Genomic DNA, 26,539 nt, shown 5'->3' on the forward strand with positions numbered 1-26,539 from the left:
CTTCGACCTTGCGTCACAAGTTATTCTCCAACTAAATACAATTTCTTCGACCTTGTGTCACCTAACACAATTTCTTCAGCCTTATGCCAAGAACAGAAACCTAAGCTTAATCCTAAATTCTAACAGGTTAGTACTTCAAACGTTGTCACTATTTTCCTCAATTTCTTCCTGACTGCTACTGTTTATCTCAATTACAGGTGGGATTATTATATAAGCCCACTCAGGAGACTTGTATTTTTGATTCGGTTTCAAAACTCTCTTTGTCTTTCTAGAAATTACTTCTATTTTCTTTCCTTTCTCTGCTTTCCTTTCAGGATCCTCCTGACTCGTTATTTCATTCACCTGCTCCTTCGATCTCTTCACTAACCTGACCCTTAACCCTCCGTTTTCAGCTGGCCAGGTCTCTCCTTTTCTCAAGATTTTTCTTTTTGGCTCAGTTACATTAGATTCTGTTTTCCACGATCTTTTCTTCACTCTTTCCCTTTGACGCTCTTAATCACTCTCTCCAGAATCACTGTCAGAAATTTCTATTCTTGACTCAGGATTTTCTCTAATCGGCAGTCTCACTCCGTTAGGAACAGCACTCTTTCTCCCATCACTGGTACTCGGTAATTCGTCCTCCTCCACTTCCTCAATCACCTTTAACTTCCCAGTTCCGGATTTCTCGTTCCTTCTTACAGAGCTTGTTTTCTGCTTTTCGATACTCTCCTGGTCTTGCTTCTCAGATTTTTCTGATTCTTCTGTTTCTTTTCTTTTATCTTGATCAGGTTTTTTGGTCCCTCCCACTTCTTTGTCAGCTTCTCCTGCTGATTCCTTGTTTAACAGATTCTCTTCATCTTCAGAATCTATTTCAATAATGTTCAAGTCCTTTCCAATCAAATCTCCATTTACAGATGATTTTTCCAGATGTCGACCCCTCTGTCGATCTTCAGAATCTGGATTTCCTTCAGCCTCTTCTTCAGAATCTGAATCATCTGTTGTCTCACTTTCTTCATCAGAGTTTTCAGGTGTAGGTATCGGAATAGTGTGACTGGGATGAATCCACCTTTTCAATCCTCTACACTTCACTGCATTTGTTGTCACAAGAATCACCTGCCTGGGCTTCTGCCACCTCGGGACCAAGCAGTTTCTTCTTCGATGAACTTTTGTTCTCACCCAATCTCCAGGTCTCAGATCATGAGTCTGCACTTTGTCCTTAGATTGTACTACAGTTCCCACCTGATTAGACACAGAAATTACCACGTCAGACAGCCGTTTGCAATACTCCAAAATCGCACTGTCATTAATGCTTAATAGTTTTCCTACTGGTACAAAAGCTTGTCTCATAACTCTGCCCATTAGTATCTGATGAGGACTCAGACCTGTCTTTTTATATGGTGTACTTCTTAAAGTCCTCAAAACAAGTGGAAGAGCATCTGTCCACTTTATACCAGTATCAAGACACATTTTTCCAATTCTGTTTTTTATCGTTCCATTAATCTGCTCAACTACCCCAGATGCCTCTGGTCTGTATGCACAATGTATTTTCTGCTCAATGTGTAATACTTCACAGATCAATTTCATCAGATTGTTATCAAAATGTCCCCCTCCATCACTCTCAATAGTGACAGGGAAACCGTACCTAGGTATTATTTCTCGCAGAAGCAACTTTGCCACTGTAATTGAATCACTGTGACGTGTAGGAAATGCTTCTACCCACCTTGAAAACAAACACACAATCACCAGAACATATTTCAAACAGTTGTGTCTCGGCATTTCAATGAAATCCATCTGAAGTCTGGTGAAAGGTCCACCCTCCCGACCTATGATTCCTGTTCCCACAACTGATTTCCTGTTTGGGTTCATTTGCTGGCAAGTCAAACACCTTTGGCAAAGAGACTCTGCAATTGTTCTAAACTTGGTATTGAACCATGTCTCTTTGAAAAGCCTAATCATAGAATCTCTTCCAATATGGCCAGGGCCATGATACATTCTGGCCATGTCAGCAATCATGCACTTTGGTAAAACTACCCTGCCATCTTTGTAAGTCCAAACTCCATCTTCATCTCGCTGTCTACATTCTGCTTTTAACCATGTGTCTTTCTCCTCATCATCAGCTTCATTTTGCAAATCCCTGATTTCCTGCCATGTCTCTACAACAGATGTTAGCATCAGCGAACTTGAACCAAAATCTTTGTTTTTCCCCCGATTAAGTGCAAAATTATTCCTTGCACAATACTTTGCGATCTCATCCGCATAAGCATTGCCTTTGGTGATAAAATCTTCACCTTTTCTGTGTGCTGCACACTTCACTATAGCAATCACTTTTGGCAACTGTATGCCATCAATTAATCTTTTAATGAACACTGCATTTCTGATTGGTGAACCTGCTGATGTCATGTTGCCTCTTTGAGACCAGAGCTGTCCATAATCATGCACAACTTCGTACCCATACTGACTATCCGTAAATATGGTAACTCTCAAATCTTTTCCCACTTCACATGCACGAATTAAAGCAATCAATTCAGCCACCTGTGCTGAACGAATTCCTTCAAGACATGATGCTTCTTCAACATCTGCTACTGTGCAGACTGAGTATGCTGCTCTCAAAACACCTCCTTCTGATCTTAAACAGGAGCCATCTACAAAGTAGTCGAAATCTGACTCAGGCAATGGTACATCTTTAATGTCCTGCCTCGGCTTGGTACAGTATTCCATGACATCCAAGCACTCATGCTCCACGTCATTTTCATCAATATTTTCAGTGTCAGGTAACAGTGTGGAAGGATTTAAATTCACACACCTTGCTATTGAAACATTGTCTGATCCTAGAATAATTTTCTCGTACTTTGTCAACCTGTTACTTGTAAGGTGTTGCGTTTTACCTCTTGTAAGAAGAATTTCAACTGAATGGGGAACATAGACTTTTACAGGAAATCCCATTATGATTCCCTCACTCTGCTCAAGGCTAACACTTGTTGCTGCAACTGCTTTTAAGCAACCTGGTAAGGCTTTTGCAACTGGATCAAGAACTGCTGAGAAATAAGCAAAAGCTTTTCTCATGTTTCCATGTCTCTGAATTAACACAGGCAAGGCACATCACTCTCTTTCACTGCAATACAGTTCAAAACCCTTTTCATAATCTGGCATGCCCAGAGCTGGAGCTTCACACAGGCTTCTTTTTAGTTTCTCAAAAGCTTCCAACTCAATGTCAGTAAGTACAATTGGATCTTTTACATCTGATTTTGTTTATCTTTGCAGTGGTTTCGCAATTACTGAAAATCCACTAATCCATTGACGACAGTAACCAACCATTCCCAGAAACATTCTGACCTGTCTCTGTGTTTTTGGTGGAAGCATTCCCTGAATCATTTTGATTCTCTCAATTGTCACTTGTCTCATTCCCTTTGCAATTCTATGACCAAGGTATTTTACTTCCTGTTTACAAAATTGCAATTTTGCAGGAGACACTTTATGTCCCTCATCTGCCAGATGATTCAAAAGAGTTATTGTATCTGTTACACAATTTTCTCTTGTTTTTGCTGCAACTAGCAGATCGTCAATGTACTGGACTAAAGTTGATCTGCCTGGCAAATTCAAATCTTCCAAAGATCTCTTTAATAATTCATTAAAGATAGAAGGACTCTCTGTATACCCTTGAGGGATTCTGCACCATGCGAGGGTCCTACTCTGGAACCGGAAAGCAAAGATTTCCTGGCTTTCTGGATGCAATGGAACAGTAAAGAACGCATTGCAAAGATCAATGACAGTATACCATTCTGCATCATGCGGAATCTGGTAAAGAATGACAGCTGGATTTGGAACAACTGGGCAACAAGGAACAACAATCAGGTTAATTTTTCTCAAATCTTGAACAATCCTATATGTTCCGTTTGACTTTTGATCCCCATAATTGGTGAGTTACAAGGGCTGCTAACAATTTCTTTTGAAACACCTTGCTTAATGAATTTTTCAATTACAGGAATAACACCCTCAATTGTTTCTGCTTTCATTTTGTACTGAGGAATGTTTGGGAATTCTATTCCTTGCTTCACTGTAATTTTTACTGGATCGACATGTTTCATCAGACCCATTTCATTTCCAGTCAAATCCCAAATTTCAGTTTCGACTGTCTTTTTCAGTTCCTCTGGTAAATTTTCTTTGTCAAAGGAAGGAAACAATTTTGCTTCTTCTGCCTCAACCAATAACATAGTCGGTCTGTACAACCCATCTTCCTCCATGGTTTGTAATTCAATTCCATCAGGTGAGCAATATATTCTGCAATTCATTTTACACAATATATCTCTCCCTAGCAAATTAACAGGACTGCTGTTGCAAACTACAAATATGTGTTTGTCTTTAAAACCACCGATTTCCACATTCACGGGATCAGTAAGGTCAGTTCTCATCTGTCGACTACTTACTCCACCTACTTGGATGGTATCCCCAGAGAGAGGTAGGTTTTCAATTTCCACTGATCTAACAGTAGAACGGGTAGCACCAGTGTCCACAAGAAAAGTGATCGCTACATCGTTCACCTTTCCATTTACAAATGGACCAGTCTGGTCAACCTCAAGAGTGGCTCCAATCACACACTCTTCCCCTTCTCTCGGGCACCGTCAGAAGTAGTCATCAGAATCACTTCCTTGGTTTCCTGTTAACAAAAATTGTCCTGTTGCATGTTGCAAATTTTGCCTCTGTGCTCTTATTACCTGATCACCTCCGCTGAATCCAATCTCTGGATTGAATTTCTGACTTCCCCCACAATTTGGAAATGGGGGTAGTGGAATCTGATTCTGCTGTTGTGTTAATTGCTGCGGTAGCTGAAGACTCAGGTCATTTAGCTGATGCTGCAGCTGTAGCTGTTGCTGCAGATCAACGTCATTCTGCATCTGTGGGTTTAATGATGAATTTTCATAATTTCGGGGTGGATTTTTACACTCGTTCTTCCAATGGCCTATCTCACCGCAATTGAAACAAGGTCATTTCTGTTTTAACTCTTCAATTTGTGGATTAAACTTTGGCTTAAAATTATTAAATTTATTTTTAAATTTTCCCTGACTCTGATTCTGGTTCTGTGCGAAATTTCCATTTTTATTGTCAAGGCTTGCAATCTGTTGCTCAGCCACCTTCACCTGTGCCCACGTTGCATTCTCCTTTAGATTCTTTTTCTTGACCTCCAACTCATCACTGCAGTATTTTGCCTTCCTCAAAATATCATCAACTGAATTTGATTGCCATCCGACAATATTATTCCTGATTATTTCTCCAATTTCTGGTCTAAGACCATAAACTAACCTGTAAATAAAATGGCTCATGTCCTTTTCATCTAATTTTTCATAACCACTGTATTGTTTAAAGACCAGTAATAACCTTTCATAAAATGAATGAACTGATTCTTTTGGTTCCTGATTTGATCTATCTATTTTAACCCAATCAACTTCCTTTGGGGCAATTTTCTGTTTTAACCAGTAAATCACTTTTTCATAAAATTCCATGACCTCCGGTGCTGGAGCACCTGTTTCTTTAATTCGATCTGGTTCAGCTTTTGGCCAACTCACAGCAATTTTGCATTCTGTCCAAAGATCTGATGGGACGGCAATGTCAAAAAATCCATCCAGATCAATCCACAGAACCTTTGAAACTTTAATAAACCTGTCTACCTGTCGATACCATTCCACAGGCTTTTCCTCTCAGACAAGGAAAGTCATTAGTAAAGAGCAAAATATCCTGTCTCGTCCATGGGACATGTACATACTCTCCACCTGCAATTTCCCTCATTGGAAACTGTTTAGACAGTTGATCCAGCTTCTCCAACCTTTCATCTTCCCTCTTTTTGGTCCATTTCACTCTCCATTTACTCACATCACCCAATTTCTTGATGTAAACAATTAATTCTTTTATGTGAGTAATTCTCCCTCCTGTATTGAAGTTCCCAATTTCCTTCTCCGTAAAGTCTAGTCTGTAATGCTTTCCCAGGTTTTTCTGTTTGCTCAAATCAATTTCTAATTCTGCTGCCAGCTCTTCCAATTGATCGTATTTATTCTTTGTTTTCCATTGAATGCTCTTACTGATGAACAGGAGTTCATCATCCCGATAAAATGTTAAACTGTCAGGACCAATTGTGCCAATTATTAATTCTTCCAAGTCTGCTTTTAATTTCGCAACATCAAGTTTTGGATTCGATTCTCTTTTCTCAGGAGTCTCAACATCTGACTCTGCACCCATTGGTGTCTGGTTAAAAGAACCTTGATTAAAAGTCAAGTCAGGCATCCTTGATTTTTCACGATTAATTTCAGATAAATCTGAATAAAATTTTTCAGCTACTCTTTGAATTTCTGCATTTAATGGGATTGTTAAACCTGGCTGTTTAATTTCCTTTTGATCGAAAACAGGCTGAACAGGACCAATCGTTACTGGAACTGTCACTGCTTCCATGCTTTTAGTTATCTGCCAAATTAATTCTTCTTTTGATCGCAGGTATTCTGAAGTATTTGCAACTTCCTCATTTCTGTCAGTTCTCATTAAATTTCTAGGGGCTTCCCTTTCCATTGGAAAACTTCTATTTTCAATAAAAGCACTAGAATTCGTTCTTGTTTCAAAGTGTTCTGGAGTTCCAAAAGATTCAGAATTATTTGGGTATAATTTGGGAGTGTCATTTAAAAGAGGTGCACTTGGTGTGGTTCCAGTAGAAACCATCGGAGTAGACCATGAACGAGGCTGTCTTAATGGGGCATTTTTATTATTTGTAGTATAAATTTCTTCTAAGACTGCGTCTTCATATTCGTTTTCTACAACAGTGTTATTTTTCTTTTCAGTTCTCTTTTCACCTGGAGACCCTAAAACCATTTCTCTAATTACATAGAGACCATCGCTCATGTTTCCCTGTCTCCACATACGCATCCTATCCTCATGCGTTTCTCGCCTATAACTCGGAGTTTTTGGAGGTCTTTTTATCCCACTTGCTTCTCTCTGAAGTTGAAACATCTCATCCTCCCATTCCACTAAAGCTTCAAATTGTGTTGGTCTGGGCTTCGGTACAAGAGCTAACATCTTTTCTCTTAAATTTCTTAAAACCTTTACATTAAATGAACCATCATCCGGCCAAGCCAATACGCCGTCATCTTTAGTATAATACTTCCAAGTATCAAACCACAGAACAGTATGGTAACCATATTCACCTTCCATATATGCTGCAGGTGTCTTGTACTTATGAAGTAATTTACCACCTCGCGTCTGTATTTTCTTGTCAGGTGAAATAAAATTTTTACATTTCTGAAGCATTGAAGTCTTTTTCTCGACATGCTTATAATAATCAGTCATTTTTAAATCAAATCCGCTTAATCAGAAATGATTGTAAATATTTCCTGGTTGTTCCGAAACACCAACCAATCCGTGCACGAAACACACCAACAAGCCAATCAGGTTCGAGCTACGTCACCACCTTGCTCGACCAGTAAAAACAGAGCTTCTCACAAAAGCCAATCAGTATTCAGCTCGACAAAGTCACGTGAGCCAATCAGAGTACAGCCTGTGACGTACAATACCCAATCACTGCGCGGACTGTGTGACGTACACAGCCGCTGCGGTTTCTCGCGTCTCACTCTCAGCGCTCACCCCTCCTTTACAAAAACTTTTCACAGCGCCATTTTAAAGACACTTTTCTCAATGAAAATCGATTAACAACAACAAAAAGAACAAATCATTTGTCTGTTTCTCTAAATAAAGCGATAGTTTTTACAGACACACAAGAAATTCTTTGCGTGGAATAGACGACGCTACTCTCACAGAATATACATTCGCTGATAAAGTAAACTTTTACTCCACCCTTCAAACAAGTAATAGCGAACGCGCTTCTCTCTGAATGCACATAAAGTGGCAATTCAAAGTTTGACTCGAACGAAATTACAGAATCATTTACGCACTTTCAATCGGAAAGTATCCCTAACCATACACACATGAAATCTTGGCAGGACTCTAACCCACCATAGACAACATGAATCGTTAGTAAAATAATCAACGTTACTTTACCCTTCACTCAAGCTCAAATATATTCTATTACTTTTCTCACAGTGAGTTTTAGAACGGGCACATTGTCCCTATACTCAAAGCTTTGATTTTCATAGACAATCCTCACTATGCATACACTCCATCTAACACACCTATATCCCTAATACATGCTGCACGACGACAACACTTGTGATACACGACGATACCACAACTCTGAAACAGATCAAATGCACTGTGTGACTTCACACTTGCCACACTACTCTGTACCGGTACAACTAGGATTTATCACACTGCAGGAAAAATATCTTTCGACTACACATAACGCAATTGAACAAACTCAAAATATGTTAATAATCGATCCTATACAACTACCATGTAGCATGTCGGTTACCATAGCAACCATCAAGTCTGCTACCAGGAAATTGATCCAGCGGGCTATAGGAAATATGTCATAAACTACACTACCCAACTCCACAATATACACTATAAATCACTAATCAATCACAAGGCCCATAAATCTAACATGACATATTTTGACCAACTGGACCATGTGGCTTAATTAACCTATTCACAAATTATATACAACCGCGGTAAATGAATTCATCACACTTTACAAACCCTACAAACTAATTAAGCCACTGTGGCGATAAATCTAGCTAATGATAACCTAAACTTATGAAATGACAAGACCAGCTTGTTTCCAAAGTAAGATTTTTATTAGCTACTCATTTGGAAATTGTATTAAAGATTTTATTAAAGTGTTTTTATTTGAATCATTGCAAATGGTTATGACAGTTTGATTATGCATCAAAATATTATTGCAAAATGGAAATTATCAGTTTGGCATTTTCAAAACCTAAGTCCCTAACTAATGCTAACTATAAAGAAGAATTAAAGAATAAAGTCTTTGAGGGTTCTTACGTGTTCCAAGAGAAGTCCAACAGCATAACGCCCTCATCAAAAGGTCCGCAAGGAGAAGCATAACTCTTCCACGGGGCAAGAGTTTTTATACCTTTCTACGCTAAGCTAATCTAAGAAATTGTATTTTTCTCTGCTGAAATCGGAGTCCCATTGGTCCAAAAGTGACAGGCGACGTGTCACCATATTTTAGAATCACAGTTCTGTCACGTTCTTAGAGACCATTGTCTCTAGTTTTCGAACAACGCAGCTTCCTCCAGTTCGCAACATTCTATACAAGTAAAGTTTTTGGCTTCCTCGGATACGTGGTTGTTTCAAGCCTTTTTGCCGGTTCCTGGCCTTGGCCTTGCTCGACCAAGAGACTGTCAGCTCAGCACGACAAATTTGCATCAGGACAGGAGGAAAGCGCTGCCAACATGGACTCACTCTGGCTCCGAGCAGATTTTTGCAAGCACGGAAATTCACTAGGCCCAAAGCCTTTTTCATTAACTATCATATAAACAAACACAAAAGAATAATTAATGCGAGTAATATAGTTTGTTCTGTTGCCACCCTCCATAGCTAATGATTAACCCATTAGTCTAAATTACCTAGCTGTAATGCACAAATAAAGCAGCATTTTATATCTACCATTCTTCATTTAATCAAGCAGGGTTCTTTATGCACCTATAGAGAATAGAGTGACACTAAATTGACAGGGAAGCAAAATAGGCACATGCCATTTAGTCTAAACAGCTGCAGTTAATTTTTGACATGACAATAGACACGATTAATTTATTATTTTTCACAAACAAGGAAATGCAACATATTGCACATTTATAAGCACACATATTAGTTTCCCGCGTGTTCTGTGTAGATGTAACTTTTAAACTAGGTTGAATTAATACACATACAGCACAATTGTTAACCTTGTTATTTTTATTTATGGAAGTGTGACTTCACGAGTTGAAATGAAAAACATTTCTAAATCTCGCTCCATCACAGCCACAAGAACACATTCTCTGTAGGTTAAAAAATAGGTGATGTATTCGGATTTTTCACATCCAATCCATTTGTTTAGAATATTCAGTTGAAATTAATTGAATGTTTGGTTATGTATATCAAAGTGTTGCATCGCTGTGTGTATATTAGTCATTAGTTATTCTTTCATAGTACAATATTAAGATCTTTTAGGGCTGAAAGAATAAACGTTATGGTGAGCAATATGAAATTGTTCTGAGCATGTATTTTTAAATTGCTAGTAACTGGCATTTTATTTTAAACTGTAACAAAGTCAAGCAAATTAAACAATACATGTGTTGGTCTTGAGGAAGCTCTGTTGCACCACAAAAAACGATATTTCCCCTATCTACCGAGCCAGTGCATAGTAAACACGACCTACAAGCTACTGCTGCCCCATATTCAGCGAAGGATTTCACCAAATACAAACCACAGTAACATATCCTGCGTCCAAAATTCCATATTGTGGACTTGCGTAGTAAGCACAGACTGCTCACACTAGACCGGAGTGAAAAGCATGCATACTGATTCGTGGGACTTGAGTGGTAAACACTGACCACAGTTGGAGAAGGAAGAGAAGAATATTCATCTATGAAGCAGAGGAGTACATTAAATTCCACAATCACTAAAAAACAACCATGAAACAATAAACACAATTTTCAAGCGATTTACTGTTGACATCGGATGGTTAATCTATTTCTGTTCATTTACCATACATAAACCAAATTGAAAGAGGCAGGCATCACTTTAATGTGAGACTAGCTATCCATTTGTGTAACATTCATAGCCATTGTTATTTTTAATGAGGCAGATTATAGATTACAATTTAAGATTGGGACTCTAATCGGAAAATATAGGGTAATATTTATGACCAGGTTTGCATCACTCTTGCTTACGCAAAGTGATGCAAGCGTGACGCAAACCTGAAGTCATATTTTTGAAGCCACGGAAAGCCACTTTGGCTTTGAATGGCTTCAAAAATATGGAGTGATGTAACATAGTGCAAATCGCTGTGCTGCATTTCTCGGCGCAAGTGCGGCTTTGTGCGGGTGTTACCATGCAATTCCCATGTTTATTTTTTGTTCTAAATATTTTTTTGCATTTTAAAGTAGAACAATGAAAGCAAAGTAACACCAAATGTTAATACATGGCGGCCTGGAGAGCTCATAGGAGCACAATAATAGAAAATAGCAACAGTTATAGTATTGGGAATGTTAGAGGGGTCTTATGCCAGTCAAGTTGAGCTGGTAGATGGGAACTAAATATTTGGCAATGGAATTATCATTTTTAAAACAGTTGGGAATTTTCTATTCCTGGAAGACATTAGGACTGCGGTTGCCTCCTGGGTAATTGCCATAGAATTACATAACTGGAAACAAAAACACTAAAATGAAGTAAGTGAGTAGAGGAGGAGTGGAAAGGAAGGGAGTTGTGAATTGATGGCAAACTTCCATAGTCAAGACTGCAGGGAGTCCATGGCAGTGTGACAGTGTCCGAGATTTCCCTTATTGTGTAGACAAGTTCTGAAAAAAGATGTCTAGGGTTTAGCATATACAATGCGATGTAGTGAGGTTGCCTTTGTTAAGTGATTGGGCTGTATGTGTATTTCTAAGGTAACTGACCCATGCCCACAATGCAATGGTCAGTAGCAGATCTAGTAAAGCAAGGTCTGAATCTGGGAGTTTGTTTGGTGGCTCTGCTAACTGTAGGCAATGGCTTAGCAATGGAAAGATTAGAGGGATGTTGATTTTTGAAATGTGCAATTGGAAGGAGATGCCTGATTAGAAGGAAGAGAGGCAGTGGCATGAGAAGAACATATGTTCAGCATCGGCAGTCGATAAGTTACCCGTCCAGTAGGTGTTGGTGTCTTTAAGTTTTAGTCTGAAGAGTTTAGCCAGTGTCCAGTAGAGGAAGGAGGCAGCAAAGAACTTTGTTTGCATCAGTGAGGAGATTAGTTTGTTTTGGAGTAGTCGTGAGCAGATTTTCAACCAATTCTCCACTCAAAGTATTGTGAAATCCTTAGAGGAAAGGTATGACAACCTTTGGTTTAATAGTGGAGGTTTAGATGAGGATTAGTAATATTGAGTAAATGATATATCTTGGATGCAGAATGCCCTCCTGAATGTTTAGGTTGCATCTTTGTCAGAGGAGTCGATTTCTCAAATGGATCTAGCTTGGTCACTTGCACTTTGATCTGTAAAAAGTCATTGAAATCCATATTGAAAGACCACATTTACTCTGTAGTGTTGCGAATGTCAATGGTTTGGAGTCCGTGTAAATACCTGATAACAATGAGATGCCTTTGGCCGCCCATATCTGACCAATGGTCGTTGAGTTTGTGATCTGAAGCTTCTTATTATTCCATAACGATAGGGAGAAAGATTTGTATACGTTGGGTGCTAAAGATTTATACACTAACAGTAATGATGAAATTGTGTCTCTAAAGATCTTTCTGGAGTGTGGATAGGATTAGTTAGTCATAGTCTGGTTGGTTTCTAAGGTGAATACATGACTGATTGACATCTCTAAATCGAGCCATGCAGGCTTCCTGCAAGATGGAGTCTTAAACTAGCGTGCACCTTGTGTGTCCAAATATGCTGTTTGGTAGATTAACCAATTAGGGAAGTTACATCCTCCTAGCTTGTAGGAGTTTTTATAGGGTGAACCTAGCTTTTCTCTTGCTCCAGAGAAATTTGGAGACAATCATATTGGTTTTAAGGAAGAAGATGTGAGATAGGTGACGGGAAGCATACTAGTCAGAAAGTTAATCAGTGGCGACATCATCCTTTTCATAGTATCAAGACTGCCCCACAACGAGATATGTTTGAGAGACCGTGCTGACAACAGGTCCCTAATTTTTCCTATCTTTTGTTTTCACTGATTGCAACAGACTCTGAGAGATCAATGCAGAACCAGATGCTGAGGTATGTAATATTAGATTTCCATTGAAAGTTGGAGATGCCAACAATGGAGGAGTGGCTGTGGATGTTCAGAGGAAGGAACTATGTTTTATCATTGTTTAATGAATAAGCAAAAAAGCAGTAGAAATGATCAATAGCGTCTAATATCGCTGGGATGGCTGAGTTCAGGGATTCAGTAAATAATAATAAGTCAATAACTTACGTAGCAGCTTTATGGGTCATGTCACCAAATTGTATTATTACTGGGATGTCTGTGAACTCATTTAGCATAACTAGAAGAGAATCAATGGTCAAAAGGAGAAATTCTAGAAAAGCATCCTTGCAAGACTTAACGGTCACGGTGTATAGTTTGATGTCAAGATTTTGGAGCAGTGTGAGGATTTCATTCATCGACATTTGTAATTTTAACTTCAGGTGTGCTACTGTAATCCACCGGCCTTACTTAAATAAAACCATTTTTTACCTTTCTGGGCATCGGCCCATAGATGAGCATGTTTGCTAATGAAGGATTTGAATTCATATTTGTGTCATTTTAACATCACCATGTCTGAAGGGTCGATGGTTTGCCTGTATACCAATTCTTTGGCCTTGATCTCAGCAGTTAATCTATCTAGGGATGCTTTAGTTTATTTTTCCTGGACATGTGGCTAATGACTTGTACGCCGAAAAAGCATTTCAGGGTGTCCAGAGTATTATCGAAGAGGATGTTGAGTCTTTGTTTTCCTGGGCTATTTATTTGTGTAGCTCATTCGCAGTGTTATCTTGCAGAACCATCTGTGTTTATACGTCAGAATTGCCCCTTAAATTGAATGGAGAGGATCTGTAGAGTTATTGAAATAGCTGCATGATCTGACATTGTGATGGGTTCTATGAATGCAGAGGACATGTCATGAAGTAGAGAGGAGTTGACCAGAAGGTAATCAATTCTCGAGAAGGTAATGTCTGGTGTGGAAAAGAAGGCGAAGACGCTTCCTGAGGGGGTATGTAATCTCCAGATGTCAGTTAGATGGTGAGCTGTACATAGGGAATGAATCGCTTTGTGGGCCGTGTGAGTTTTCTATCTAAAGGGAGATGGTCTGTCTAATGTGACATCTATTGGGAGGTTTAAGTCACTGCATAGGACAATTGTGGGTGGGGGTAGTGAGAGTTTTGCAGATACGCTGTCCCAAAATTTGGGGTCATCTGTGGTGGGGGCGTAAGGGTTTACTGCATTACATTTCTGTAGTTCCGTGCTGGAGGCATGTAATCAGCCACCTCCCACCATTATCCGGTTTTGACGTGAATATCGAAATACCAGAATTTTTGCAGAGCAAGGTGTTACACTGTTCCTTTTAGAGATTGCTGCAGAGCAGACTATATCTGAAACCCAACCATAGCGCAAGGACAGTGCTTCTTTGCAGTCGATCCAAGTTAACAAGAGAAAAACTATGTCGCTACTAAGAGATATGCAATTTTAGGAGAATTTCCTGTGTTTCACGGGGTGGTTGAGTCTTTTTGTAGTAAGGGAAACAACCTTTGGTGTTTGGGTATGTTGGTCATCCATCTGAGTGGGAGAAACCTATAGTGAACATGTCTTGGATTGAGGCCACTATTTGTGGCAGGATAAGAGAGAACTCAAAGCTGGCACATGACTCAGAGAAAGTGAGGGAAACAAAACTGAGGGAAAAGAGGAAAATAAAATGGAGAAACATAGAATATGGTGATATAAAGAACACCCCCCTGGAGGGGGGAGGTCTACAAGAGATAAGCCATGAGATGCAGGTCAGTGGGTAACGTTATGTGCATAAGAAGCAGGAGGAGGGCTCGGACTGCCACATCGAACATTAAGTGGAATAGGTGAGGAACACAGCCCTTGTGGGCGTTAAACATGTAGAGCAAACATATTTACAGCAGTAATTAGTATGCATTCACAAATATGCAAAATATTGTGCGTGAGCTAGGAAACTAGAGTGAGCATATTAAACCTGTGGGAGCATAGATATGTCTTAGTTATGGCTTACTGGATTGCACCCTAATAGAGTGTCCAAAAGTCTTAACTGTGTTGCTGCTAAACATGGTCGACAAAACATGTCAAAACTCTAGAAAGGTCACCCAGATATTGCAGAGTAAGCGCATATAGTAACGTGTAGCTTCATGGATATATAACACTTACAAAGTACACGGCCTGATGGGCGACAGTAGTTACTGGATTAAACTGCGGGTTAAAGCCTGGCCAAAGGATCAACCAGGTATCTAGAGAGAGGGTACCCCCCTATTCCCAGGGAACAGGGTACAAAGACAGTAAGTCAAAAGGAAATCCCTGGGGAGCACTCGTTATCCTTTCATACCACTATGGGCTCACACACAAACCTGAATGTTAGGGGCCCGTTAGCCGTACTATAGAGAAAATATATCAATTTCCACAACCAAATTGAATCGTTTACAATCTGTTTTTAATAAAACCATATACATGAAAAAATATATAAGCGCTTGGACATCATACTTTAAAATTTCAACACATTTTTTAAAAAACATATAGTAAAAAACAATAGATCGCAATATTTCATCACAGTGTGCAACTCAAAATTTGAAGTTAAAAATAAAACACATCAAACATATCAACAACTCATGTATGAAGACGGTGAATACAAACCTAATGCTATATAACCCCTAGTTACGTTATGGCTACTTGGTCTCTTTGCCACTACTTGTCTCTGGATCCTAAGGCTTACAATTTTTCACATCAGTTTAAGCAACAGTAACAATATTGCATGTACATCCGTTGTTTACTGAGCCTTGATTGGATTCTCTGTATGTACAAAAATGTGTCGACGCGTTTCGGTGCAGGTCAACTGATATGTTGGCACCTTCTTCAGGACTTCTTATATTCAGGGTTTCTCACTTGTCTGGGTGGTGACTAGCACCCTCTCTGTAGGTATATCAAGAGAAAAGTAGGGTGTCACTAGTTTAAAGTATAGGTTATCAACCTCTCCTAAGTCAAGGTTCTTTTTAGACAATAACACACTGTACAGTAATACCTTTCCCATGTGCCTATGTTGATAATACAATTGTTCAGGTACACATATAGTAACCAATTGGTAGAGATTTGCTGGTTTTGATTACATATGCATTATGTGCCTTATATTCAGTTCACTATAAGATTAAGGCTTCACAGTACATTGGCCTCTGTGGACATGTAATTTCCCTCCGAGTCCATTTCGATGTGGAAATTGTTACGGGCGCGATAGGGAACTCATACTGGACACTTTCATTCAGTTCTATGCATTCGGTGCACACTCTTACCCCTTCTATATGGAGGAAGATCCAACTTGGTGCATCTATGGAGTTCAATAAATTTCTTCTATGTTGCATCTCATGGTCCCACTGAGATATATCTGGGGACATTAGTGTATGTTTAGGGATACTGATATATTAATTATGACTCTGTTAGTAGATTATGGTCGATTGAATTATTTACCTCTCTTTCTTAAGGAGGACTCCTTGTATTGGGTTCACTTCTCCTGTTGTTCAATCTTTTAGGTTGTTTGACTGAATATCTACATGGGTAGAGAACAGCGATTTATTTTATTTTATGGCAATCCTCTATTGAAGTGGGGGTTACACTTTAATTTTATCGGATTTCCCATTAGCCATCTTACCTTAAAACTTTTTAAAACTCTCCTTGAACGGGCATACGAATTGTGGTCTCCTTAGGTCAACTGGATATGTTCTAATAGGGCAAACAAATACAGAGGTATGTCTTATTGGACGCACTGTCACGCTGCCTCCTTCACTTCTCTACATTCATTTTCTGCTAGATTTACCGTGTTTTAGTTCCCCCTTCTTTTTGGGTATCTATGGGTATTTTATGCGTGGTCACTCATTTTATATATCTCCCTCCCAATTTGGTAAGTAAGTGTGAATTTGGCTTTCAATTAGTCTTATGTTATGGTATTAACCGCGCTCCTTCCCACCTTACTTCTCTCCCTATTCTTGGTAGCGATATAGGTAACGTGTATGTCTTCTCTCAGTCTGGTCTGACAAGGTGCAGTCTGGTAAACACTCCTCGTTATGTGTTGGGTTTACCCATGTTTTAAGTGTGGCTGCATATCGTCTAGTGGGAGGGGGACAGAAATTATTGTGTACCATTACTCCCACCCTCACAACTGGACCTATTCCTTAGCTGTTCCTTTCATGCGCCATGGTTTCTTTACACGCTAATTCTGGCCTCACCCTCCCCGCTTCTTGTTAACTATATCTATATTCGCTGGAGAGACAGAGGTTATTGTGTGCCGACGCCCCCACCCTTTCAAAGGGACCCCTTCCTTAGCTGTTCTTTATATGCGCCAAGATTCCTCTATTCGCTCTTTCTGGTCTACCCCTCCCCGTTACTAATTAACGGTATCTATATTTTCTGGCCGGGTAGTAATCGCTTACCTCGTATTTTCAGGAGCCGTGTCTTTGCCTCGTTCCAACACTCTCTAGCGTGTTGCTCGTGGCGGCCTCTATTTTATGCGCCGTCCAACTCAGGGTGGATTGATTGCACCTGGGAAGGCATGTCCGCTTGCCTGAAGCGTGATTCCTGAAACTGGCGGCGCCATCTTTGAAAGGAGTAGATATAGTGCTTTTCTCTCCTCAGATAATTTTAATCGACTGTATTAACGTACCGAAAGTGTTGTTATGTTAAGATATTATTTCTTTCTCTATTGGTACTATTGTAGAGCGGTTGTTATCTTTTATTTTGTATTTATTATATATCTGAAAGTCGGCTAGATAATGTCTTTTCTTACATAGGCGCCCTGCAATTATTTGAGACGATTTTCTAGTAATACGCCCTCTTTGAGTTACCAGTTATTACATTCTCGTGGCGAATTTCTTTTTAAGACTCGGGCTCATCTATGTAATGCGAGATGCGACAGCTCCTTCCTTGTAAATATACATTAATAGGAGTGTAAGAATTATTTACAACATATATATACCACTCCATTTTGGCATCTTTACTGGCACATAGAAGATTATTTGGCAAGGGGGAGATATCTTCGCGGGCGTGTTAATTGTATTATTTATATTTCTGTATCTCTATGTCTTGCTATTTCCTCCGTATGTATAAGCGGACCTAGACTTCCTATATCTCATGTTGAAGGAATGTGTGTAAGTCCTCTGCGAGGGATATCCTTATCTGTTTTCTGTCCTTCTCTATGGTATATCATCAGATAATTCAAGCTTGTTGTTAATACTGTATATACATCTATATTGACATATTAGATCAAGGCTTCCCATTCTTCTCTCGAGTTAAGGCCCTGTCTGATCGTGTTGAATTTGACCATATACCACTGCTCTTGCTGCTTTCTTCTGGCTGTACTATTTCCTAGTCTAGTCTGTTCTTTTATTCTTTCCAGGATGACCCATCTCAGATCTTTTTCCCTGTGTCCATGCTCTTTCCAGTGGGTTACTAATGGGGCATTTTCCTTACTGTTTTTTATCGCAGACTTATGTTCCCCTATCCTTAATCTAACTTCCCTGCCTGTTTCTCCTATATATGCCTGCTCGCAGGGACATAGGATCATATAAATTACGTTTTTGGTTCTGCAATTATTCAGGGTGGTGATTTCATGTGAAACACCATTGTGTTCCACTTTTTTGGTGATTATGCACAGTTCACAGATACAGCAGTTCCCACACTTGTTGTTACCTACTGCTTTAGTTCCGCTTAAGGTAGTTTGGTTTTCTATTTGGTCGTCCCTGTAGGAGTATACCAGGGTCGACCTCAGGTTCTTGTTCTTCCTGTATGCATATAATGGGAGTTCCAGAGTGGTAATGTCTGCTCCGTTATTCAGGATTTTCCAATTATGGTTAATAATATTCTTAACCTGATTTGCTATGGCTGAGTACTGGCTAACCATCACTATTTTGTCCTGTGTTTTCTTTCTGTCTTTCTTCGTGAGCAAGCAGTCCCTGTCGTAGTAACGTGCTCTTTTTAGAGAATGTTCTACCAGTTTTTTTGGGTAACCCCTTTCCCTAAATTTCGTTTTCATTTCTTCTGCATGCCTGTAAAAGTCATCCAGATCCGTACAATTTCTTCTCAGCCGGAGAAATTCCCCAAAGGGGATGGAATCTTTTTGGCTCTTGGGGTGATAGCTGTTGTAGTGCAAGATTGTATTGCGATCTGACTCCTTTTTGTACAGTTCTACTTTCAGATTCTTGTCTTGGCTCTTAATGCAGATATCCAGAAAATTTACCTTGGATCTGCTGTATGCTGCTGTGAATTTTAGGTTAGAATCTCCTAAATTCAGCCAAGACAGAAACTCTTGCAGGGACTCAGTGGTACCCTGCCAAGTAAAGAATATGTCGTCTATGAAGCGAGCCCAGTTCCGGATGTTTTCGTAATATGGACTCACTTCATTATATATATGTATATTTTCGAAAAGACTCACATATATACAGGCCAGGCTCGGCGCACAGGTTGCGCCCATGCTGGTCCCTTTCTTCTGGATGTAAAGGTCCTTTTTAAATAAGAAGATGTTATTCAGGAGTACCATTGAGACGCATTGGACAATGAACTCTTTATTTCCCCCTACAATGTTCGTCTCTCCTAAAAGATTCTCAACTGCCCTGATGGTGTCATTTTGTGGTAAATTGGTGTAGAGTGACTCTACATCGAGAGTCACCATGAGTTCATTTTCATCATCAAAATATATCCCCTCTACCTTCGCTATCATATCCGCAGTGTCTCGAATATATGATTTTTGTTGTTCCACTAGAGGTTTCAGGAACCTGTCTGCGTATTGGCTCAACGGTTCTAGCAGCGAGTCAATTGATGCTACTATGGGTCTTAGGGGGGGATTGTCCAGACTTTTGTGGACCTTAGGTAGTCCGTAGAAGACCGGGGTCTTAGGGTTTGCATTGTTTAGGAACTTCCACTCCTCTTCGGTTATTTCACCTTTCTCTAGAGTTTTTTGGAGCAGTATTTCTACATCTTTTCTCAGTTTGTTTAGTCTGGTCTGGGATACTTTTGAATAATGTAATTCATTGGACAACAGGGTCATTACTCTTTGATCATAATCATCTGTATCGAATACTACTATTCAAAGGATCAACCAGGACCACTCTGGTAGTGCCCCATTCAAGTTTCTAGGGTGTTTTCCAAGAAAGTCAATAATTCTGTGGGTTCCGGAAAGACGCAGGTCTTGCCTTTGTAGATAATTATAAATTTGGATGGGCCAATATAAGAATGTGTCTCTGGCGTAGTCTTGAAAGATAGAGATCTTGGCGCCCTGCCCTGCCAGGAGAGTTATGTAAGCTTCCTCATTTGCATTAGGGTGAGTTCTGAGTGTTGGTAGCTTAAAGGTCTGTAGATCATGATGCATAGTGATGTGCCATTCTTCGTCCTGAAGGTAGGTACTCTGTGAGCTCTCTCGAGTTCTTTGTAAAACGAGATACCTAGGGTTGACGAGATCCATACTTCCAGGAAGGCAATTGCGAGGGAGTCTTGCCTTCTGATCATCCAGAAGCTATAGATTTTAAGGTCATCTCTCCTGTTGCAGTCCTCGAACTGAGTGATTTCACATCCAAGAGATGCCAATATGGAGTCATTTTCGAGCAGGTGTTTGGACTGAGCCATTACACATTCCTCCATCATGCTGATTTAGCTTTCACCAATCGTCACTTATAGATTCAGTTCCTTAAGGTCTCACCTAGTCACGGACACTTCCACTTGTAAGATGTCAGTGTCTTCGTGCTCTGTGCAATTTTGTGGACATCATTCAGTTTTTTAAGGATCACTTCCAGAGTGGAATGATTCTCTTGTTTGTCTTTGACTGGTAATTACGGACTTGAGGAGTATTGTTTCGATCTTTTCAGGGCGCTCGTGCCCTCCTTCTCTTTGTAGATATTGTAGTCTTTGTATTCCGCAATACTTAACAGATATTGAATCTTGATTTGAGTTAAGGATTTTGCAGTACGGAGTGGAGGGCTGTTTAGGTTATTGCAATGGGGGAAAAGCAGTGATGAAAAATACAGGATCACCAAACTTAAATAGGCATTCCAAAGAAGTCACTACTGACCCCGAAGAAGTCACCGCTGACCCCGAGCCAATTACCACACAGCACACACTGCAATTAGTAGAAGTGGGGCACTTAGAATTAGGCGTGCACTCCGACTGTGCATAATGCTTGAAACACAGGGTCAGGCTGTCACTGAAACAATTGAAAGGCAGTGTTGGCGATGTGGGTTCGGAGCTCCAATGTGCCGTCTTGATGTATGCAGCAGGGTTAGGCAGCCACTGAAGGGTCACGTCTAATCAGGTACTCAACAGGAACTCCACTGGTACTACTTCACAGGTACTCCACAGGGGCCTCAGACACTCAGTTACTCAGTAATGGAACGATGGTACCTGGAATCGGGTAAGTCAGATACTCTAAAAGGATCAGTGGATTCCGTTTATGAAGGCGAGGGTCATCCCACAGGGTCAAGGGGAGAGGCAGGCTATCAGCACACCCATATCGTGTTCCAATCACCAGGCACCAGATCTCGCCTCAACAGGTAAACTTTGCCCAAAGGTTGCCAGTCGGATTAACTATTAATGGACTTACTATTAGGTCGCCCGTCTCACGCTCTGCTGATTGGGTGCCACCATCTTGGCTCTTCTTGTATCACATAGTTTCTGGTGCTCCTCGGATCCGATGGTGTGGCAGGTCTGGTGCATAGGTTCGTAGATTCCAAGCACTAGCAAATGTACCACAGGATCGACAGGCTATTAATGCTCCCATCTCATGTCCTGCTCATAGGCCACCACAATCTTGTTTATCCGTAGCTCTTCTCGCATTGCAGGGGAGAAGAGTTTTTCGTGCTCCCCAAGTCCAATGATGATGCAGGTCTGGCGCCTCAGGACATCAGGGCAAAGGTCCACAGTTTCCCAAGCACAAGGAGATGTTAAGGGCTAAGTAGACAGTTGATCAAAGCAGCAGGCTCAACAGTGCTTAGAAGAGTGCCACCATCTTGTGCAGACGCCGAACTCTAAATCAGGGCCTTATATGGGTCCTTTTTCCTCTGATGCAAATAGAATTGTGATGGACATTCCCTTCTTGCTCTATTGCCTATTATGCAAACATTAGAGTAGTCCAAAATAACCTTCCTTCTTTTCACAAGTATGAAATGGATTTATTTGCACGAGTTACACAAAGAAAATACAGTATGCACAGCAAAATGTAGGGAATACATTTTTTACTGTGCATGAATTTTCGAGGGTCTTATTTCCTCACATTTTGCTTGAACCTCCAGGCTCAATCTGTGGGTTCATGATAGCGCAGTCAAGTATGTGGTCGGGGCTTACACAAAAAGTATTGCCGAAGCAATGTTCACAGAGCAGGCAATATATTCTCCTAGTTTCCTCTATGCTCAGAGAAGTAATAAGCATGAGCAAAGAGCAATTTATGGAGCATTTACTTCAAACTGCTATACTACCAAAAATAACTACTGAAATGCTAAAGACGTTTTTCATTTCTATATTTAGGAGCCGCATGTATCCTTGTAATATTTGTAATATTTTAATAGTTACTTTTAGAGTAGTTTTAAGAGTAATGCTTGTGAAAATGCAGGGCAGCTCTATTCTGCTGTAAGTGTGGCATTTACTAGCCGCAGTGCAGAGTACATGGGTACTTTCAGGGGATGTTTCCTAATCAGGAAGTAGGCTGAACATAAATATCTTTAATAGGGTGATTAAGTGAGAGATGAAGATCGAGGTGTTACTTTCAAAGTTTCCAGAGCTAGTTATAAAATTACTTTTCTAATTATATTATACAATGAAACTGTGCTGCAAAGATTCCCTAAAGTTTCCAAAAATACATAGGGGTTGAGACAGCTCGAACAATCTGTAAAAATCCCTGGATTGATCACTCCACTGGCTCTGGGTGAACTATTAATCTCAATTAAACTCTTCTGCCTGCTACATAAATCACACATGCAGAGCCACAGACTTCCTTCACAGCTTTCAGAATAACAAATGTCCATTAGTTGTGCTCGGGCTTGAGAGGGAGGAGACAACGGAAATAGAAACCGTGTCCACATAGTGGTCACTTTAAAACAAGCCATGCGAGGCTGATTCAGCCTCTTGAGGTTCAGCAAGAACTGTAATCCTAAATATTCTTCTAGGCAATTTGTTAAACAGGCCCCGTCGTACAAATCCCTTCTATTCATGTTAACCATTACTATGGCATGAGGTAACGGTTCCTCGTTGCAACGCTGACACTTCTTACAGATATAGTGGTGAGAATTCTTCTTGTGGTAACTGGTACTTATTTATAAGTGGTAAATACCTCCTGTTATAATCGGAAAAAATACTGCTGTGAGATAAAAATCTGCCTATTTGAATATTTCATTATTACCAGCCGTAAGTGCATTGCAGTCAGCACTCTGAATATTGCCAAAAATAGTTGAATTTGCCATGCAAACTAACATTAGTTTTGTAACGCCTGTAACCAGTTGGTGCCACATGAATCATTGTCTATAAGGGGAAACTATATAATTAGTAATATTGTAGGATTGTTTCCCTGCAATGGTCCTGATGCTGATGGTCAAGAGTACTTTTACTAATCTGTGATGGATTTTAGTCTAGGCAGTATTTATTTAGCTGCTAAATCATTAATGTGTATATTCTCAATATTGCTTCAAGAATGTACTCCAATGGTGGGCCTGGCAAAAAAAAAAAACAGTCTAAACGCCAGGCTAAATTAATGAGTAAGCCTGGAGTACAGCAGGAGTATGTCACACTTGCTGATAAACTAATCATTGCAAAAGAAAATACATAGATTCGTAAATAAATATGAAATAAACGAACACATCAGAAAGTTTCTGGATTTATATCTTTAATTACATATTATTGACCTACATTTAAGAATTATAAGTAGCATTCAAATCTGTGTGAAATAATATTCTACAGCAAGGACTCTGTAATCCAGAAAATGCACAATAGGTTGCTCCTTCTAGTCCAATTCAAGTATAGACTATTGAATGTTGTTTTAAGAAGCGAATTAATCTACACCACCAATTCCTACATCTACAAATTGAGTAAATATCCATGAAGTGATAATGTTGTAATTACCTTTCGTTAAAAGTTTGCAGTGGATCGTAAACAGTGATGCCATGTACTTTTCTGTGATTATATTCTTGTCTGCTGAATTTACTTACATTGTGATTTCATTTTATTGAGGTTATGGTAATATAGCAGAGTATGTGACCTGCAGCATGCTTGATGAGGAATAATACTTTTATGATGCTATCATACCCGACCACCCTACTCAAGGAAGCTTTAATCCACCCTTGGTATAAATCACAGGCAGCGTGACTAGGTAAAAGAATGAGACATTTGCAAGCGAGACCTTTGGTAATGTGCACTAGGAAGCATATTACCCCTGAGCTCTATTTTAAAACGACTGTTATGCAAATCGGCTGCCACTGTGTATACTATTATCAATGATCCCTTCTTAGTGTTGCGATCTTTTATTTCAAGTTAGTCCTAATTCTTTAAACCTTAATTTCTGACGAGGCTTGGAAAATTAGTTTATGGATGAGGAACAAACTTTGGCAAAGCTAATAGCTGTTGCCTTGGCAAGTTGATGCAATAGCTTCTTATTTTAAAAAAATTGCAAGCACTTGCCAGAAAAATTCAATAATAAAAAAAGAAAACACGCCAAGACCTACACATGGCAGCCATGTCCTTTCAGTAAAAGATAAAAAACAATAATTCTTATATTTTTTAAAGAGAACACTATTGAAAGCTTCCATAAGAAAAGGTATTTAGAACAGGTATATATAGTAACAGTTTATAGTTTCAATACACATCACATGAAACTTCAGTTCTCATTGGCATAATCGGAACACATATTGAAAACACACAATGAAAATGTATACAAAATAAAAAAATTAATAAAGAATGGACAGAAAAAATGTATTGGCCCCACTAGCCCTGAAACTGAAATTTACTACACATTGGTCAATGCTGTGTGCCATATTGGATGTAAGCAAAATGTGAATGGCGATTGATTGGGTTAATGGTTAAAGAGGGCTGACCCAAAGCCCATCTATGTATATGTGTCTGCATTTTTTTTAGTTAGACCTGCTTTGATTGCTCGAGGTTGGAAAGACAGCCACAGTGTCTATATGGCAGACCTGACAAGATATTAATTGTGAAGTTTCATGGTCTGACCCCATTCCCTTTGGCATTTCAGATAACGTTGAAGATGAAATGGAAATGGCCACTGTGCGGCATCGCCCCGAGGCGCTCGAGTTGCTGGAAGCACAAACCAAATTCACAAGAAAAGAGCTTCAGATCCTGTACAGAGGATTCAAAAACGTAAGCAAAATCTTCGTCGCCACATTTTTCGAACGCTTTCAAGACTTGATATAAAAGCAGCCAGCAAAGAAGCACACATACCCTGCTTCGATCTCTTAATGTATTTATTTATGGTGATTCTAATAAAAAAAATCCTACCTCGTTTTTTTTAATTTGCAATAATTATTTTAAAAAAAGTCTCATTACTATGTACGGTTATCAAACTGTGGTGTATTAGGAAGACTTTGTGAGATAAAATGACAGGTCGGTGATTCTGGATGAGTATGAGAAGGATACAGAAACAATCTAAAGCAAGTTTTTTAAATATTTTAAGAGCTTTGAAAACAGTAAACAATAGGAAACGGGTCCAGCTTTTGTTGTGTTTTATTCACAAAGAGTAAGCGTAGAGGCGGGCACGCAGAACAGGAGTACCTCCAAAGTTAAATGGGAACACAAGAGGCTGGAAATACAGGATCAGGTGTGAATAGATAGGTGGGACAAAGAAAACAAAATGTCAATTGAAAAGAGAGAAGGAACAACGTTAGGAAAGACTGTAGATAGAAAAAAAAAAGAAAAAAAATCCCAGAAGCCTACTTAATGATACCACATTATATACATAATAATGAGTGGAGTTACTGGAATATGAGCATGTGAATGCAAATTGCACAAAACACCCATCAACTAGCCATTAGCATACTCTAATCCATTTTACCACAAGGAGAAAGTAGGCAAAACAGTTGAGTAAGAAGAGAAGTGTGGCAAAAATGTAGGAGCAGATTTTGTACTGGGGTTTCGCTACAAAAGGGGCTCAAACAAGTGCAAAATTATTATTTGGAATTTAGTTTTCTGCGCAAAACTTGTTTACCATATCAAAGCTTCAAAGTTTCTACTTATTATAGATGCTGTAGAGATGGGTATGACATTGTGTTAGGATTTTTGATTGAGGAGGGGAGAAAACCCTTTTGAAGCAAAAACCATAATCCTTATCAAGGTAAACTGCAAAAGCCAATAATGTAACTTGTGCTTAACTCTCTAGTAGCTTGGCACAAAAGCAGTTGCACTTAATGTATTTATGTAGCACTCAAACAGTAACAAAATGATAAGACAATACAAGACAAATCCCATGCAAGTTTAGAAAAATTTAGTAAAATGTAATAAATTATTTGATACCAAAACGACAAAAGTTCAATCAGGAGAGGCAGAGATATCAATTTTTTTGAGAATATTGAAATGTTGAGCGCTCCGTTGTAGACAATGGAGTGCTCCGGGCTTATAATGGCCGGTAGAGGCACCGAGAGCAACATTCCACTGTGGTTTTCCTCTTACAACTGCAGCTGTGAACAAAGGCCTGTCAGAGCCCGAGGGGATTTAAACCTTTATTTTTACTAATTAGAACATTTTGCCC

At 39.5% G+C, this 26,539-nt stretch overlaps 1 protein-coding gene across 1 annotated transcript in view; it reads left to right on the forward strand.

Annotated features, from left to right (window-relative positions):
• KCNIP4 (potassium voltage-gated channel interacting protein 4) overlaps positions 1–26,539 on the forward strand; it is a 678,040-nt gene that overhangs the window by 182,976 nt on the left and 468,525 nt on the right. Inside the window, exon 2 of the mRNA XM_078678883.1 lies at positions 25,031–25,155. Within this exon, the coding sequence (XP_078535009.1) occupies positions 25,031–25,155 (125 nt within the window). The remainder of the gene's footprint in view (positions 1–25,030; positions 25,156–26,539) is intronic.

This window comes from Lissotriton helveticus, chromosome 2_2 (assembly GCF_964261635.1).
Source record: "Lissotriton helveticus chromosome 2_2, aLisHel1.1, whole genome shotgun sequence".
Lineage (NCBI taxonomy): Eukaryota > Metazoa > Chordata > Amphibia > Caudata > Salamandridae > Lissotriton > Lissotriton helveticus.